Raw genomic sequence first — 18,093 nt, forward strand, 5'->3', positions numbered from 1 at the left:
GCAGTTTTGAGTTGTTCCTTGTTTGCTGGAATCAAGCAGGGTCCTCCTCAAGAGCAGCCAGTGCTCTTAACCTCTGAGCCATCTCCCTCTCCCCCACCCTGCCACAACATAGTTTTCTTGGTTTTTTTTTGGGGGGGGGTTGGTTGGTTGGTTTTGGGGGTTTTTTTGGGGGGGGGGGTGTCGAGACAGGGTTTCTGTGTATAGCCCTGGCTGTCCTGGAACTCACTCTGTAGACCAGGCTGGTTTTGAACTCAGAAATCCTCCTGCCTCTGCCTCCCGAGTGCTGGGATTAAAGGCGTGCGCTTCCCACCATGTTTTTCATTGTTGTTTTCTTATGTTTTTCTTACACTGTGCTTCCTTTCTTTTTGAAAATGGTTCTTTCACAATTTGCACTTTGACCATAACCCCCACACACACATTAGCATCTTAATCCCTTACCCTCCCATCAAACTTTTCTTCCCATCAAGCCCCCTTCTTACTTAAAAAAAAAAATTCACTAAAACTGAGTTTACTTAATGAATTATGTTATTTTTCTTTACTATTTATCTATTCACTTTATATTCCAATATCAGCCCCTTCTCTCTTCCCAGGCCCCCCACACACACACACACACAGCTCCTCCCTCCATTCTTCCTTCCCCCTTCCTATGAAAAGGGGGCAGCCTTCCCTAGATATCACCCCTCTGGCACATCATCCTGTTCCCCTACGTTTTATTTTTCTTTTAAGTAGGGTTGCTTGCATAAGCCTGAGCTGTGAGTTATTTAGGCAAGGGCAACTTTCTAGTAGCAACACCACTGAGAAATATGGCTCCCCTTCCTCAGTAAGCACAGCTGTCCCACGATCCTCAGGAGCTCCCGCCTCATTCACAGCCCCAGTCCTGCACAGGTGACCACAGCTGTCGCCGTTGGTAATGGGCACAGGAGATATAGCAGTTCACACTACACCTCCCTACTACCCTCTGGCTCTTAGTTTTGTTTTGTTTTTTTCCATATCCCCCCCCTCTTCCAAGAGGTTCTTTGAACCTTGAAGGAGGTAGCACAGATGCTCTGATAGGGTTCAATAGTCATTTATTTTGAGCACTTTGACCAGTTGTGACTCTGTTAATCATTATCCATTGTAACACAAACAGCTTCTTTATCCAAGGCTGAGGTCAGCACTAACCTGTGGATATAAATATTCTGAAGACAGTTTGCTGCCATGTCCATTTAGCAAAACAGTAGTAGTAGGTTCTGTGTGTGTTTATGTATATGTGCAGATAGGTAGGTAGGTAGGTAGGTAGGTAGGTAGGTAGATAGATAGATAGATAGATAGATAGATAGATAGATAGATAGATAGAGGCCCCACCCTAAATCTGTAGTATTTATAGGTCTCATTTTTACATCTGTGTACATATGTATGTATACATCCTTGTGCATGCGCACATGCTCAGACACCCTGGCATTCATGTGGAGATCTGCAGGAGTCTGCTTTCTCCTTCCACCATATGACTTTGGACAGCAAGCGCCTCTGACCCCTGACCTGTCTTATCACCTTCAATTTTTTGAAGCAGAGCATCTCTTTGACTTCACGTCCATCCCAGCCTTCACGAACCCTTTAAACTTGACCCACTTATTCCTGACTAGTACTTCCCAACTGCAGCTCCACAGCCAGCTTCTCATTAGGCTCACTCTGTAACAGCCTTCTGGGCCCTTTCAGGTTTTGGGGTTTTTTTCACTGTGGTGACAGCAGTATATGAAGAGGCATTTACCTTCAATATCATTACTCCTAAAGTCTGGGAATGGAGAGAGAGCACTTACTGCTCTTATAGAGGTTCAGAACCCAGCACCCATCTATCCACTCATCAGTTCCAGAGAGTTCTATGCCCTCCTCTGACCTCTGTGGCAGTTCACAGACTTAACGTTCAGGGGAAACACCCACACAACAAAAATATAAATAAAAATATTTAAATTAAAAGGGGGCTGGAGAGATGGATCAGTAGTCAAGTGCACCTGTTGCTCTTGCAAAGGACCAGAATTCTGTCCCCAGCACACATGATGGCTCACAACCATCAGGTCGAGATCCAAAACTCTCCTGGCCATGGCACCACAGATACGACGGTGCATGCACATACATACATGAGGACAAAACAAATCAACGCACATAAAATAAATATTTTAAAAAAGAAATAATAGCTGGGCAGTGGTGGCACACGCCTTTAGACCCAGCACTTGGGATTTCAAGGCCACCCTGATCTAGAGAATGAGTTCCAGGACAGCCAGGACACAGAGAAGCCCTGTCTCGAAAGAAATTTAAAAATGGGAAGGAGAGGGGAGGGAAGGGAAAGGAAAAGAAGAAAGGAAAAAGGAAAGGAACGGAACGGATGAATGAAAGTTACTTTAATGTCTTGGTTTATACCGGCCCGCCCAGCCCTTGAACTCCCTAGGAGGCTTTCAGTCCGGGTAACCTCCGCCTTCCCCAAGATGGCGCCCGCCTGGGTGGCCAACCTCCGCTGGGGAAGTGGCTGGATGGTGAGCGGCGATTGGACCTCTCAGGAAGGGGGCGGGACCGGAAGGTGGGCTCGGTGAGTCGCGGGTCCTCCGGGCATCCTCTTGGGAATGTTGAGAGGTGGCAGCATGACGGCGGAGCTGGGAGTCGGGTTCGCGCTGCGGGCCGTGAACGAGCGAGTCCAGCAGAGTGTGGCGCGGCGGCCGCGGGTGAGGACCGGCGGAAGGGCACTGGGGAGGGCTGGAAGGGGGACACCTACGTGGGACGAGGTGTCACGGTGACGCAGAAGGGGCTCCCGGAGGGGCGGGGGCTGCAGAGGGGATCGCTGGGTTTCCATGGCGGTCGGTCTGGCCTTGAGGATCGGGACTTGCCGGGAGGTTGGCTTGGTTGGAGAAAGGTGTTCATTTAGGGCAAGTGACTCGTATCCAGGCGTCTCGCCATTCGTCATTGCCCTCGGTACCACCACGCCATTCGTCACCACGGTACTAGAGCCCTGGGAGGGCCGTGTCCACCCGCGATCACGTGCGTTGCGGCGGCCGCGAGCCGTGGTCTAGCTGCGCGTGAACTTGACACACACAGAGCGGGCGGGAGCTGTCAGGTGCCCTGTCACAAGCGTTTGTTATTTTCGTATGGTTGTTATGTCCCCCATTGGACTTCTAGACCGGTGCCAGTATCTGCTTTTCTCCATGCAAATTAAGCTACGTTATGTGAAGTGAGACAGAAAAAAAAAAAAAATCAAACACCTTTCCTTTCTGATCTAGTGTTCATGGTCTGAGATTTCAAAATGATGCCTGAAAACCGAAGGCTGAATTAACATAGTCTTCTCTTACCTGATGTCTGGGCATGTCCAGTTAACTACTCTAGCCCTAGCTAGGGTTCCTCACAGGGGAAGGAAATTAAGAGAGCCTTGGGAGTTCCTACCACCTTCCTGGTACCGGAGTTCTCGGGATTTCCCTAATGCAGCCCGCCTCGGGAGTTAGGCCTGCTTGACCGATTTGTCTCTGGAAGCCTCCAGTTAGTTCATCATCACACTAGGAATTAGACACAGTCAGTCCCTCAGAAGGAGGCAGCAGGAGACCGTGTGGTAATTGATGTGACGTCTCCAAGTCCTTGAGAGCACTGTGGTTCTGTGACAGTCTCAGAAACGGTGGGGTAGACGTAAGGAAAGCAGGGAAACCCTTCATTTTATGTAATGGATGTGAGGAGACTTTGCGTGAATCTAATCCTGAACACTGAGTTGTGGGTGTCTCGTTGTCAACTCTGCTGACTGTTGGTTGATTCATAGACTGAACAAGGCAGTGTATGTCTTTATCTCAATTGAGCCTCTTCCAGGGTGAGTGGAAGCGTTATTAATAATTACATCAGGACCAAAATGAGTTTCTAAACTATTTACCTTCGTGTATCAGAAGCCAGAAGTGACCTCCCTGCTAAACAGGATGTTGCCTTCCCTTCATGAAGGATGCTGCTGGGTTTTGTTTTACTTTGTTTGTATGGGTTTTTTTGGTGCTAAGGATACAACTCAGAACCTCACAAATGCTAAGCAGACCTTATGCCACTGTTACTGTATCCTTGATAAAAAATTTGTGTGTGTGTTACATTTATGTATGTACAAGTATGTGTGAATATGTGTTATATGCATGTATGTACAAGTGCATGTGTGTTATGTGCATGTATATATAAGTGTGTGTATATATATATGTGTTATGTGCATGTATGTACAAGTGCCTGTGTGTTATATGCATGCATGTACAAGTACATGTGTTTGTGTACACGGTATACTCATATGTGCAAGTGCACATGCCATGAGTGCACACGTGGAAGCCAGAGGTTGATGTCAGGCATCTTTCTCTATCGCCCTCCACTTTATGCTTTGACACCCTGCATCTGGAGCTAGCCAGACAGCCAGCCCCAAGGATCCACCTGTCTTGCCCCCATCCCCACCCTGCCACTGGGATGACAGACAAGGGGTACAAAACTTGCTTTTTATATGAATATTGGAGTCTAAACTAAGGCCCTCATGCCTACTTAGCTACCATTTTCCCACCAAGCCATCTTACTCACTGCAAACCCTTAAACCTCCAGCACTGATTGACATGCAAAGGAAATCCGCAGGCAGGGTTGGAGCTCCGTGGTGTAGCACCTGTCTCATGTGCCCAAACTCCAGGGCTCTATATTCAGTACCAAAAAGAAAAAAGGAGAGTGGATCTTATTAGTGCCAAGCTGAGATCTAGGCCGGTCTATTTTACAATGTGTGTTATGTTGGTAGTGGTGGTGTTTGTTTGTTTGTTTTGTTTGTTTGTTTGTTTGTTTGTTTTGTAATGCAGGGTTTCTCTGTATACCACTGGGATGTTCTGGAACTCACTTTGTAGGCCTTGCTGGCCTTGGAACTCAGAGATTTGCCTGTCTCTGCCTCCTGAGTGCTGGGATTAAAGGTGTTTGCTACCACGACCTGGCTCTACAATGTGTATCTAACTGGGACAAGATTCCACACATTCACTCATGTGGCTCCTTCTCTCTTGGCAGGACCTCCCAGCCATCCAACCCCGGCTCGTTGCGGTCAGCAAAACAAAACCTGCAGACATGGTGATCGAGGCCTATGGCCACGGCCAGCGCACTTTTGGAGAGAACTATGTAAGATTCCTCTTATAAAGAACTGTTGGGCTGGGCGGTGGTGGCGCACACCTTTAATCCAAGCACTTGGGAGGCAGAGGCAGGCAGATTTCTGAGTTCAAGGCCAGCCTGGTCTACAAAGCGAGTTCCAGAACAGCCAGGGCTATACAGAGAAACCCTGTCTCGAAAAACCAAGAAAAGAAAGAAAAAAAGAAAAAAAAAAGAACTGTTGGGAGAGTAGTGACTACCAGGCTTCTGACTCGTTCTGTTCTTTGCTCTTTAGGTTCAGGAACTACTAGAAAAAGCATCAAACCCTAAGGTACGTTAGACATAAGAAGTGTTGCTTTTGTTTAGAAGCCTTAGCTCTTAGCTGAAAGTTACACCTATGTTGAGGGTGGAATTTTAGAACAGAAAGCTGGGCTAGGGATAGAAGCCGTCTGTATTTCCACTGCGCCCTAAATTTCAACTTCTATTAATATTCTCTTGTGTGGCTGTTAGTGAATAGTGATTTTAGGAAAATCCTTGGAGATTTGAAAGCATAAACCAAAGGGTATGGGATGCAGCTTTGAGGACATAAATCATTTATGCCTTTCATGGATTATTTCTGAAAATGACAGTGAATTGATGGGAATGAGAAGGGAACCAGCGCCAGGCTTAGATGCCTCTGCGTTTCCTTGTGTCTCAGTGGGAGATTGGCCGAAGAGAGGGGTGGCAGTTTATCATTCCCAGGAGAGCACAGAAGTGAAGGACATCTGAACTGACAGAGCCGCCATGACATCGCTATCAAACGGTCCCCTTCTTCTCTTCAGATTCTGTCTTCCTGTCCCGAGATCAAGTGGCACTTCATTGGTCATTTACAGAAACAAAACGTCAACAAACTGATGGGTAAGGCAAAACTCTCAGCACAAAGCCAGGCCTTCTCTGTGATTGTATGGCTTACACCACCGTCTAAGTAAGCAGCTTTGAGAACACCCCCAGCTCACCATTTGTGTGGCGGGATTTCTTCAAATAAAACATCGTGAAATAGTAAGAATGAAGTGTGGGGACTGGAGGGTGTAGCTCAGCAGCAGAGTGCTTGCTCCTCATTTACAAGGCCCTCGCTCGGTCCCCAGCACCATAAAAATAATTACTAGTCACAGAAAGATTTGACTGTGTGATGTGTGAGGTTCTCAAGTAACCATACTTACTCCTCTCAAGGTATCAAAATGTAAGAAACTGTATGGGTTTTTTTGGTGGGGAGAAAGGCATAGGGAGAGGCAGATTGTGTGTATAGAGGTTAGAGCAACATGGAGGAGTTGGGTCTTTCTTCTCATTATGTGGGTCCCAGGGATAGAACTTGGGTTGTCAGGCTTGGCCGCAGGCACCTTTCCACACTGAACCATCTTGCCTCCCCTGGCATTTATTTTTCTTAACAGCTTTGTCAGGGTAAAATTGAAAAAAGCTTATCTAACTACAATAAATGACACAGACTGAAAGTGTCTGACTTGATCAGTTTTGACAGAGGATTACAACTGTGAACTGGTACAGTAATTAAAATAGCAGGCATCTATCCCATCATCTTGTCCCCAGAGGCTCCTTCCTGTCATCCTGCTCAAACGTTCCTTGTCTGTGCCGCCGCTGTCATCCCCATAGTTCAGACTTTGTGTAAGTGGAGTTAGAAAAGAAAAGGTCTTCCTTCTTTCTATCCTGACCCAGGGCTGACCTTTATCTCGGTACGCGGTCCTTCCATCTTCCTATTCTGTACTATTGCACTGTATTTACATAGCACAGTGTTTCCACTCACACTGACGAACATCTAGGTTACTTCTAGTTTGGGAGTATTACAAATATGCTGCTGTGCAGATGTGGTGGCACAAGCCAGAATTCCCAGCACCCAGGGTTAATAAATAAGTGTGATAAAAAATAAGGCAAAAATTCAGACCATTCTTTTTTCAACTCTATCCTCTCCTCTCCCATTCCTTGTTTTCCTGTTGCAGAGTTCTCTGCTTGCTTGTTTTCATTTCTTCTCTGGGCATGGTGACACACAACTCTAATCCTAGCACTCTGGAGACAAGGGCAGGCAGATCTCTAATAAGAGGCCACTGGTCTACACAGTTTCAGGCCAGCCAGAGCTACATAGACCCTGTCTCAATAAAATAAAAATAAAGGCCTGGAGAGACGGCTCTGAAGTTAAGAGCACTTTCTGGGTTTGGCTACCCAGCATGCTTATGTCGGCTCACATCTCTTTCTAACTGGAGTTTCAGGGATCCAAAAGCCTCTTTGGCCTCCTTAAGTACCAGGCACAAATGTGGTGCACAGGCCTACAGGTAAAACTCCAGCCCCAGATCACAGCACATGTTTGCACTGGGGTCCCTGTTAGTTTTGTTGCTGTACTAAAGACAATGAACAAAAGCAACTTAACTTGGGAAGAAAGGGCTTATTCGGCTTATACTTCCACAGCAGTGAAAGAAGCCACGGCAGGAATCTGGAGGCAGGAACTGAAGCAGATACCATGGAAAAATGTCGCTTACTGGTGTGTTCCCCAGGGCTACTGTCTTATACACCAAGAGTGCCTACTCCGGGACTGCACAACTCACAGTGAGCTGTGCCTTCCTATATCACACATTAATCAAATGGCACAGACTTTTCTATAGGCCAGTCTTTGTTTGTTTGTTTGTTTGTTTGTTTGTTTGTTTTTCAACACAGGGTTTCTCTGTGTAGCCCTGGCTGTCCTGGAACTCACTCTGTAGACCAGGCTGGCCTCGAACTCAGAGATCCGCCTGCCTCTGCCTCCCGAGTGCTGGGATTAAAGGCGTGCACCACCACTGCCCGGCCAGTCTAGGTAATTTAACTTCTCGTTATACATCATCCTGTGCTTTTTACATTGCCGTTTTGGTTTGTCATTGTTTTTCTGAGACCCAGTCTGACTAACCCGGGCTGGCCTAGAACTTGTGGTAATCCTCCTGTCTCACCCTCCTGAATTCTGGAATCGCAGGCACGACCACCAGCACACCCAGCAACATGCCAGAAAGTTTTGTTTGGTTTTCACACATAAACTTGTCTGACTCAGTTCTAGCTGCTTTCCTATCCTCATACATATCCTTCCGCTGCTTTGTTGTGGAACACAGTTTACATTTTATTAGAACAATTTGATCTTTTTAGGGTTTTGGGTTTTTGGTTGGTGGGTTTGTCGTGCCAGGATTTCTCTAAGGTCCCTGGAACTCTCCGTAAACCAGGCTGACCTTGAACTCTGAGATCTACCTCTGCCTCCCAGTGCTGGGATTAAAGGTGTGCCACCACTTTAGGTCTTGTCCTAACTATCAGTTTGTATAACCAGGCCAGAGCTGAGATTAGAATGAATTATTTAAGCTACCAAGGCATAGCCTTCCTGTACACTCTAGTGTCTCTATCCCAACAAGGTTGTGGGTTCAGTCTTCACCATGGAGGAGGAAAAAAGCAAGGCAGGAGGGATGGGAGGCAGGGGAGTAGTTAGCTGACTGCCTGGAAGATTTCTGTGCTCAGTACAATAAGTTGGTGGGGTTGTGTCATGGTCATTTATCTGTGCCAAGAGTCATAGTTCATCTTCATTGAAGGTAGCTTTGATGACCTCACTGACTGAGCATCCAGAGTGAGCTATTCTGGTGTCCTTGTCAAATAAGAAGACCCATCCCAGAAGTTATAAGAACATGATATCTTTCCAGGCTAGCGTTTTGGCTTCTGGATAGTCTCTGTCCCTTGTCGACTGGCCTATTTTACTCAGTTTAGACTGAGACATAATAAGATCGGGGCCTACTACTCAGAATCTCAATTGCCAACTTTCCGAATCGTCTCCGTACTTAGGCAGCCTGATCGTGGTGTCTTAGCGTCTCCCTTATCCATCTTTGCTGGTGGGATGGGACTCGCCTGCCCTCGAGGTTCCTATCCAGCAAGCTCTCTTGCTTGTCTTCTTGGCGGTCATAAGCTGAACTGTCCTTTTCTTTCCCTGGAGTACTCCTCCCTCTACCAGATCAGAGGTTTGCTGCACGTCCTCTCTGGCAGCGGGAAAGCGAAGACTGCTCCCTTCCCCCTTTCTCTTCGCAGCCGTCCCCAACCTCTCTATGCTGGAAACCGTAGACTCGGTGAAGCTGGCAGACAAGGTGAATAGCTCCTGGCAGAAGAAAGGTCCTACAGAACCACTGAAGGTGATGGTCCAGATTAACACCAGCGGAGAGGACAGTAAGTGACTAGGCCTGACCATGGAGGTTTGCTCTCTTGAGATGGCTGAGGCTCGGGGAGAGTGTGAGTGTAAGCATCTGCTGAGGAGACTGTGAGGAGAAGCTCCAGCCTCCTGGTGAGCTGCTTCGTCAAGATTCACCAGTGTGATGACCCAATATAATTCTTTAATATATTTCGGCTTGTTCGGTATTGATTTGGAAGAATTATAACTTTGATGTCCTGGAAATTCCCTCCTGGAAGGGATTGGGAATTGTATGTGTCATACTTCTTAGGACAATTACCCAGTACTTTATTGGGCAAGAGTAGGAAAAAAAAAATGCTGCTGTACACCAGTGAGTGACTGTCTCATGGGGCCTGGCTTAGCAGTGTGGCCATGAATTACAGAGAACCGTGACTTTGACATCAGACAAATGTCTGCCTGCGCTCCACCACTTTCTAGCATTGGAACTTTGCGTCAGTTACCTAAGCTCTCTGTACCTGAGTTTCCTCCTGTGGCAGTGTCATCGGGGAGTGCCCGTTGTTAGAGGGTGTGGTGAGGATTCTGTGCAGTGAGTGATCCAGAACCCCGGATTTCTTACTTGCTCACTTTCTGTTAAGAGTGAATGGCAGGCACTGGCTTACAACTGTCTTCTAGGCACTCACACGTAGCAGATCTTGGCACGAAGGAGCTCAGTACAGACATCTGTTTTCCAGATGCGCCCTGCACTCAAATCTCAGGTGCACAGTTCTCGTCCATAAACTTAGGAAAAGACTTAGCCCACCTGCCTTAGTTTCCTCTGAAAACTGGTATAAGTAAGAATATTTAGAGTTTCTGTATGAAATGAAAAGTCGTGGGGCTGGCACAGTGGTCAGTAGATTACCAGTTACCATTATAATGTTATATGCATGCTCCCTGACTATGGCTTCATTGCATAAAAGCAGATACAAAATTGACTCCAGAGTGTCTTTCATTTCTTGATAATTACCTGTGATTTGCCCTGATTAAATAACAGTGAAAGTTCCTCCGTAGTCCATTTAGTAAATAGGGGCAAAGGCAAAGCAATATTAATAGTCTTTAAAATACATAAAATTCATCCAACCGTTCTTAACTAGTAAGTTAAACTTCGCAATTTTACAGTCCCAACTTTATTATGTATTATGACTTATTTTTGCAGCTCTATTAATAAATTGATTAAACCATAAAAATGTCAGGTTTAGAAAAAAGTACTGAGATTCATCTAGGACTTTGGCAGTGTGACCCTCCCTAGTGTCCCAAGTCATATGTTTGTCTCTTTTCTATTTCTGTGATAAAACGCCATGACCAAGGCGACTTAGAGACGGAAAGGTCTGTGTGGCTTATGGTTCCTGAGGGTAAGAATCCATGGCCAGGGGAGCATGGCCGCCTGAGAGAAGCCCAGGCCTCGCATCTTGAACCACACACATGGAACAGAGGGAGGACGAGGAAGGACATAGGACTTTGAAACGTCACAGCCGGCACCCATGATGTACTTCCAGCAAGGCAACATCTCCCAAACACAGCCAAACAGTGCCAAAACCTGGGGACAAAGCATCCAAGCATGGAGCCTGTGGGGGACATCCTCATTCAAGCCATAACATATTTTCTTCTTCTCTGGCTCCCCTAGCCATTCCCAGCTAAAGTCCTGTGGGATGTGTCTTCGTGGTACCACTTTGTGTATGCAGAACCATGGGTTCAGTCTCTGGCTCTAAAGATAATAAAGAGAGTCCTGAGATGGAGTAAAGAGAAATCATCTTGAGAAACGCAGAGCCCAAGTGGAAGACGCCCAGGCATGAAGGACCTCACATACACAGTCACTCTTTAGGGCCAGGGAAAGTGACTTCATCAGGTGTTCATCTGAGTCACCTCTGTTGTAAGGAAGGGATGAAAATGGAGCCTTCTTCTGGCTAGTTAAGATGTGTTGGCATACACATCTTCCATTTCTCTTTGTGAAGGTAAACACGGCCTGCTGCCTTCAGAGACCATAGCTGTCGTGGAACACATAAAGGCCAGTTGTCCCAGCCTGGAGTTCGTGGGTCTCATGACCATAGGAAGCTTTGGACATGATCTAAGTCAAGGACCAAACCCAGACTTCCAGGTACTGGTGTTGGAGTGATGCTCTCATGCCAAGGAAGGTATCATGGGGCTGTGGGTTCAGCCCACAGTAGGGTGTGTCTAGCATGGGGAGAGCTAATGCTTGCCCAGCAATGGTGAGGTGCAGTAGCATCCCACCAGCATGCAGGGATGGCTGTGAGGTAGGTACATCAGGGACCTCTCAGAACAGAGCCAGTCAGATGCAATATCACAGCCTCTTCTGAACTGTTCTCATAAGGAGAAGGAAGACCAGGCTCCCAGACACCACACACCACACCTTCCTTAACCCAGCGTCTACGTGGCTAATACAATTGTTAGAGCAAACTTTTTCTTCCTTTCTAGTGACTGGCAGTTTGCATCTTTACTGTTTTTAGGATGTTGTTGAATTTTTTTCCCCCACTGCTTGGGGTGGAGCCCAGGGTCTGGAGTATACTATTAAAGCGTTCTGCCGCTGAGCCACACCCCCTGGGCCCTGGTAGTTTTCTTGAAAGTTGAAGATGTGGCTTAAACTTATAGTTACCTATAGTAACTTCTGGTAATCATTACACACCTCAGAATCCTGAGAAATAGTCATCAGAAATGTTTTGGTTTGTAGTGTTCATTTTGGTGGGTCTTGCTTTTCTCCTGTTTTGTTTGTTTTGATTTAGTTCGACTTGACTTGCTTTGTTTTGGAGACAACTTCACTTCCCTGTATATCTCAGGCTAGCTATGAACTCAGGATTCTCCTGCCTGTTTCCAAGTATTACAGGCCAGCGCTATTGTGCCCAGCAGGTCTGGTCACCTTTTGACATCATTGGAAACAACAAGAATAAAATGGTACCGCTTGTGTTTTTGGCAGAGGCTGCTGACCCTGCGGCGGGAGCTGTGTGAAAAGCTGGGCATTCCGGTGGAGCAGGTGGAACTTAGCATGGGCATGTCCATGGACTTCCAGCATGCTGTAAGTGCCCTCATCAGTAGCAACAGTCACGGGAGCTTGGCTGCTCTGACACTACCCTCCCCACACTGCTCCTTTGTTTGAAGTGAAATTTATAGAAATTACAACCGAGTTCTTAAAACTCAATGTAATCCACTACATGTAATCTAGGAAAAGGCCGGGGTGTAACTTAGGATCTAACAAGTGTGTTAACCCTGGGTTTGGTTTCATAGCACCAAGAAAGAAATTTTAACCTGATTTTTAAAAGCATTTCAAACATAAGTCCTAGGGCATTAGCTATGTGACAATAAATATAAACTGAAATAAAGTACTGTGTTAGCAACTCACATACATGAATTTCCAAGGTAGGAAATAACAGCTGAGTGCCCTGGCTCAGTCCCATAGTCCCTTGGAAGACAGTCCAGAGGATTGCTGGTGAGTTTCAAGTCAGCTTGAGCTACACAAACAAGTTCATGCAAGCCAAGGCTACATAGTAAGACCCTGCTTTGAACTAAGTAATAACAGTTCTGAAAATCAAAGTATAGAATTGCATTTTTGGAATATCATATATATTAAAACAGTATAAAAGTTCTAAAACTAGAGCTTGTTTTATAACAGATAACTACAGGGTTTTTTCCATTTGGCCGGCCATCAGCCTTTGGTCATGAGCTGCAGGGCAGCATTTTGCTGTGTTGTGCTGTCCCACACCTACATCTCCACCGTCCCTTGTTCCTAGATCCCTAAATGCAGTTGAACTCCCCAAGCACTGTGCAAGCTAAGATCATTACCTTTCTTTTGAAGACTGACTGCCATAAAAGTGACCCTGCCCTGGTCCGGGACACCAGAGCACCCAACCATCTTCAGCTGCAGCTTGGTTGTACCTTACGCAGCCTCTGGGCAGCTAGAAAGAGACTCAGCACCAGCTACACTGCAGTGCCTGACACTCTCTCCTCCACATTTGCTTCTTTCCCACAGATTGAAGTAGGATCTACAAATGTCCGGATAGGGAGCACTATTTTTGGAGAGCGGGACTACTCAAAGAAGCCTGCCCTAGACAAGACAGCAGACGCGAAGGCCTCAGTACCACTGGTGCAAGGACACTGAGGCCAAGCCGCTCAGGGTCAACCATGCACCAGCCTAGTTCATTTGGTGTCCGCATGTCCCCAGTCACACTCTTCCGTGGCCTTTGTAGAGCGCTGAAGATTATACATGTTGACGGGAATCACCCGTGCTTAGCTTCGGCTATAGGAAGCTCGGGTCAAGCAGTGACTTAGGCTGTGAGACTTCAGAACCGACACCAATTTAGCCAGGACCTGAGTTCGGTTGAGCACTGCTCAGGAATACCCAGCCCCTCACAAATGCGTGTCCCCAAGTGACTTTTGGGTTGCTGGTGTCTATAATTGAGAAAATCAGAGGGGTTCCATTTTCCATCTAATAGAACACCCTGCTGTCCCCGCTACTCTGGAGTGAGGTGATTCTGCTCCCAGTTTCCATCCTGGCCTTAGATGTCTCCAATCACAGCTCCTCTGTGGCACTGACTGAAATTCCAGGGTAACTTGTAAACTGCTCTTGGGCCTTTCTTGCTGTAAAAGAGGGACTTGGAGCTTATTCCTCGAGGACCACGGTGATGGAAAGTGGATGACAGGATTTCTTCACCATCATAATCCCTTTCTGGTTTTTAGTAAAGACTTGGAGATGAAAGCCTCCAGTCCTGGCGCATGGTTTCAGCAAGCCTCACTTGCTTTTCCTCCTCTGGGGATCAGCTATCCCCAGGACACACTGTATTCACAAGCCAGAATGGTGCAGCTCCTGACTGTTCACAGTGCCGTAAGAGCTCCAAAAATGAGGAAACAGCTGGGCCTAGTAGCACCTGCCCGTAACCCCAACATTTGTGGGATGCAGCCAGGAAGATCAGGAGTTCAAGGATAAACAAAGACTAAGTCAGACTCTTCTTTATCTAAAAACAACAATAAACCAGAAAGCACAGTTCTGCAGTGATCACAACGGCTTGCGTGTGGGCTGCTTAGCTTATTTCCTGATAGCTTTTCCGCTTGTTTCCTCCAGCCCTCACATCCTTCATTTAACAAATAACTTCAGAACCCGTTGCTGCTGAATGTAATTTCCAGACTTAAACCACTATGATTCTTGTTCTGTTTCAATCAAAGCTAGCGCGGTCTTTCAGTTTGTTAAATACAAATGTGAGCTTGAATTATACCATCTGTGCCAACTCTAAAGCCATTAAAGATTTATTTTTATGATCTGGTGTGATGAGTGAATTGGCACGGGGGGCATTGGAGCTGATGGCAAGCACCTTGTCTAGCCTCATGCCTGGCTCTGGAGAGGTCCATCCTTGCGTCAGAGATGCCACCAAAGCCACACCATTACGTGCAAGAAGGGTTCTGAACTTCATGAGCAAGAAAGTGTCTTCACGGAGCTTCATGACATGCCTGTAAATACAACACACAGAAGGTGGCAAATTCAAAACCAGCCAGGGCTACATAGCCAGTTTTATGCCACCTGGCTTGTACATTGAGACCCTGTCTCAAAAAAAGAGTAAATGAAGTGTTAGCTGGCTTGTTTGGCAGTTATTGGAAAAGTGCCTGCTTCCTGTTGTATGAAATTCTTTTGATTGCCTCTAGGTGGCGACATTGGTTGGCCTGAGGAACAGGCCAACTTGTGAAAAGCACACATATTTGGCACACACATATTTGGTCAGCAGTTTGCCCTAGTAGGGCCTATTCAGTCTTACTCTCTTTATGAATAGAAGCGGAGGGCATGGAAGACATGTTCCCCCCGGTGACACATGGACTTGCAGGCTCAGGTGGTTTTGTCAATGCTACGTCTTGATTAAGGGATCTGAGGACAACTCTGGAAGCTTTGGGGAAACCGCAATGGTTAAGCCGTGAAAGGTCTCCCTGGCTTGTGCCTGGGGAGTAAGAGCACAGTAGAGGAGAAGCCAGGAGAGAACTTTAGTCCAGATGAAGGAAAGAAGCCCGACTATATCCACAACGGGACGGCTCTCTTGAGAACATTCAGCCAGGCTATGAGACTATTGTTTCATGTGAGACAGCTGCTTGGGTTACTCCCAGGTTTTAATAGCAGCAGTGACAGCATCAGGGCAAGTTTAAAGTCAGACCCACCCAGCCAGTAACTGCCTCTCCCCAACAGCCCATGCCCTGGTGTGTGTGTGTGTGCATGCCCTGTATTAAAGTTCTCTAAGGAACGACAGACAGATAAAATGAACACACACACACACACACACACGGGATTTATTAGAGTGGCTTACAGGCTGAAGTCCAGACAGTCCAACAGTAGACAGATAGGTAAGGGATCCAGTAATTGCTCATTCCTTAAGACTGGACATCTCTTCAGCGCAGGTGCTGGAATCCCAGGGAGACCCTAAAGAGCTGCCAGTTTTCATTCCACATTGGAATCCCAAAAGGAAGTAGGCTTACTTCCAGCAGAGGAATGGCTCAGAATAGATGATCTGCCCCAAGAGAGTCGGGCAAGCAGACAGAGAGCACAAGCTTCCTTCTTCCAAGTCCTTTTATGTGGGTCACCGCCAGGAGGTGCGGCCCAGAGTTCGGGTGGGTCTTCTGACCGCAAAACATCCAGACTTAAATGGGTCTTCCCACTTCAGAATTTCAACCAAGGAAAGTCCCTCGCAGGTGTGCCCAGCTGCTTGGGTTTTAGTTGGTTCCAAACGTTGTCGAGGTGACAACCAAGATAAGCCATCGAGTATCCCAAATCCAGCATCAGGTTTGAGAGGCTCAGGAGGCCTTGTATTCTTTTCTCTTTCAAATAAAGCATTTAAGCCTTTTATATTATGCGTGTGGGTGTTTTTCTCAAATCTGTGTTTGTGCATCCCATGTGTGTCTAGTGATCATGGAGGTCAGAAGAGGGTCAAATTGCTGGAGTTATGGATGGTTGTGAGGTACCACATGGGTGCTGGAAAGAGAACCTGGGTCCTCTAAAACCAGCAGCAGATGCTCTTAACTGCTGGACCATCTCTCCAGCCACCACCATTTTAAAAACATTAATTTTAGCTGATCGGTGGTGGTGCACCCCTTTAAACCCAGCACTTGGAAGGCAGAGGCAGGTAGATCTCTTAAGTTCAAGGCCAGCCTGATCTCCTAGAGTGAGTTCTAGGACAACCAGGTTTCACACAGAGAAACCCTGTCTTGAAACACCAAAATATATTATGTATATACAAATGTATATATGTATATGCATACATATATATTGTATGTGTATTATATATGCATATATACATACATATGTGTGTGAGTGTGGCTATTTTGCTTGCATGTGCATCTGTGCACTACATCTGTGCAGTACTTGTGGAGGCCAGAAGAGAATGTCAGATCTCCTAGAACTGGAGTTACAGGTGGTAAACCATAATATGGGTGCTGGGATTCAAACCCAGGTCCTCCTGAAGAACAGCCAGCATCCTTAACTGCTGAGCCAGCAGCATCCTTAACTGCTGAGCCAGCAGCATCCTTAACTGCTGAGCCAGCTCTCCAGCTCCCCTTCCTCTTTGTAACTGGCATGTGTGCACACTCGTGTGAGTAAGTCGGGGCATGCCTCTGCTGCGGGTACTGTACACGTGTAGAGATAAGAGGACAACCTCAGGTCTAGTTCTCACCTTGAGACAGGGTCACTTCATTGTTCACAGCTGTATTGCCAGGCTAGCTGGACCACAAACTTTCAGGAGTTTTCCGGACTCTATGTCCCATCTTGCAGTAGGAACACTGGAGTTACAAAAGGAGGCTATTATGCCTGGCTTTACATGGGTTCGGGGGATTTGAACTTAGATCTTTTGTCTTGCATAGTAAGCACTTTATCCACTAAGTCATCTCCCCAGCCCTGTGTCCTCTCATGACAACTCAAGTATTTAGGCAATCTGTAAGTGTCCCCATTTTGGATCCAGCACTGAGGCTGGGGATGGGGACATGGACACACGCACACACACACACCTTGTCTAAGGACAGGATGATGATGATGGTAATGGTGATGAGGATATTATTATTATTGCTGTTATTATTTGGCAGTGCTAAGATTGGCACCCTACTTCTTCTACAGGCTTTCTACCACCAAGTTGCACGCAGCTTCTGTTGCCAGCTTTAATCAGTGGTAAGCACTGTATTAGATTTGCAGCTATAACTTTAGAACGCCGTATTGCTAGAAAAGAAGTCCACAGTTTTCATTTTTTCAGTCCATTGTGCTAGTTGAGAACTGATGTATCTTAATACAGAACAAACTCTGAAACCACAAGCAGAGGGTGTAAGAAGGAAGGAGAATTAAGCCCAGACAGGAGGAGAATCTGCCTCCCTCCCATCATCCCATTTCCCAACATTTAGCATCAGCCAGCCGCCAGCCCTCTCCCCTGACTCCTACATCCCTCCTCCAGATGCAGTCTTCACAGAGACCAATGTGTGCCAATCCGCCCACACCAAACCCCCTGGGTTGGAGCAGCAGTGACTTCTGTTACCCAAGGCTAGACAGGGAAGGGATGGGGTCCAAGAGTACACTCACGCCGAGCTTTGGAAAGCAAGTAACTCACTCCCATGCTTCCCACCAAAGTTCTGGGAAGAGGGTAGTTTCTGAGACAGGGCCGGGTGGGGAGTTGCCAGGGTGCGATTGGAAACGGTTTGCTGAGAACTGTGACTGTCCTTACCATGAAATCAGTTGGATGCTCTTACATCATCCTCATGACTAAGGGCCAAGGAATCCAAACCACCAGCATCCTCCCAAATGTTTTACAAATCTGCCTTCTCTGGAGGAACACAAAGAAAAGGGGGCG

General features: G+C 46.8%; 1 protein-coding gene across 9 annotated transcripts; it reads left to right on the plus strand.

The window, feature by feature from the left end:
- The first annotated feature begins 1,903 nt into the window (after nt 1–1,903).
- On the plus strand, nt 1,904–16,112 carry Plpbp (pyridoxal phosphate binding protein). 9 transcript variants are annotated; one of them, NM_001363479.1, is made up of 8 exons: nt 2,535–2,693; nt 5,008–5,115; nt 5,378–5,413; nt 5,904–5,979; nt 9,154–9,288; nt 11,239–11,381; nt 12,216–12,314; nt 13,092–16,112. In NM_001363479.1, the coding sequence occupies exons 1-8, from the start codon at nt 2,595–2,597 to the stop codon at nt 13,392–13,394; spliced, it is 999 nt and encodes a 332-aa protein (NP_001350408.1). In that variant the 5' UTR covers nt 2,535–2,594; the 3' UTR covers nt 13,395–16,112. The 9 variants fall into 9 exon arrangements, 8 of the variants coding, with proteins under 8 accessions (NP_001350408.1, NP_473398.1, NP_001034166.1 ...); NM_054057.4 differs by having other exon boundaries at nt 13,266–16,112; XM_006508983.2 differs by having other exon boundaries at nt 2,579–2,693; nt 5,780–5,979; nt 13,266–14,548.
- Nucleotides 16,113–18,093: the final 1,981 nt, after the last annotated feature.

Source organism: Mus musculus, chromosome 8 (genome assembly GCF_000001635.26).
Source record: "Mus musculus strain C57BL/6J chromosome 8, GRCm38.p6 C57BL/6J".
Taxonomy (NCBI): domain Eukaryota; kingdom Metazoa; phylum Chordata; class Mammalia; order Rodentia; family Muridae; genus Mus; species Mus musculus.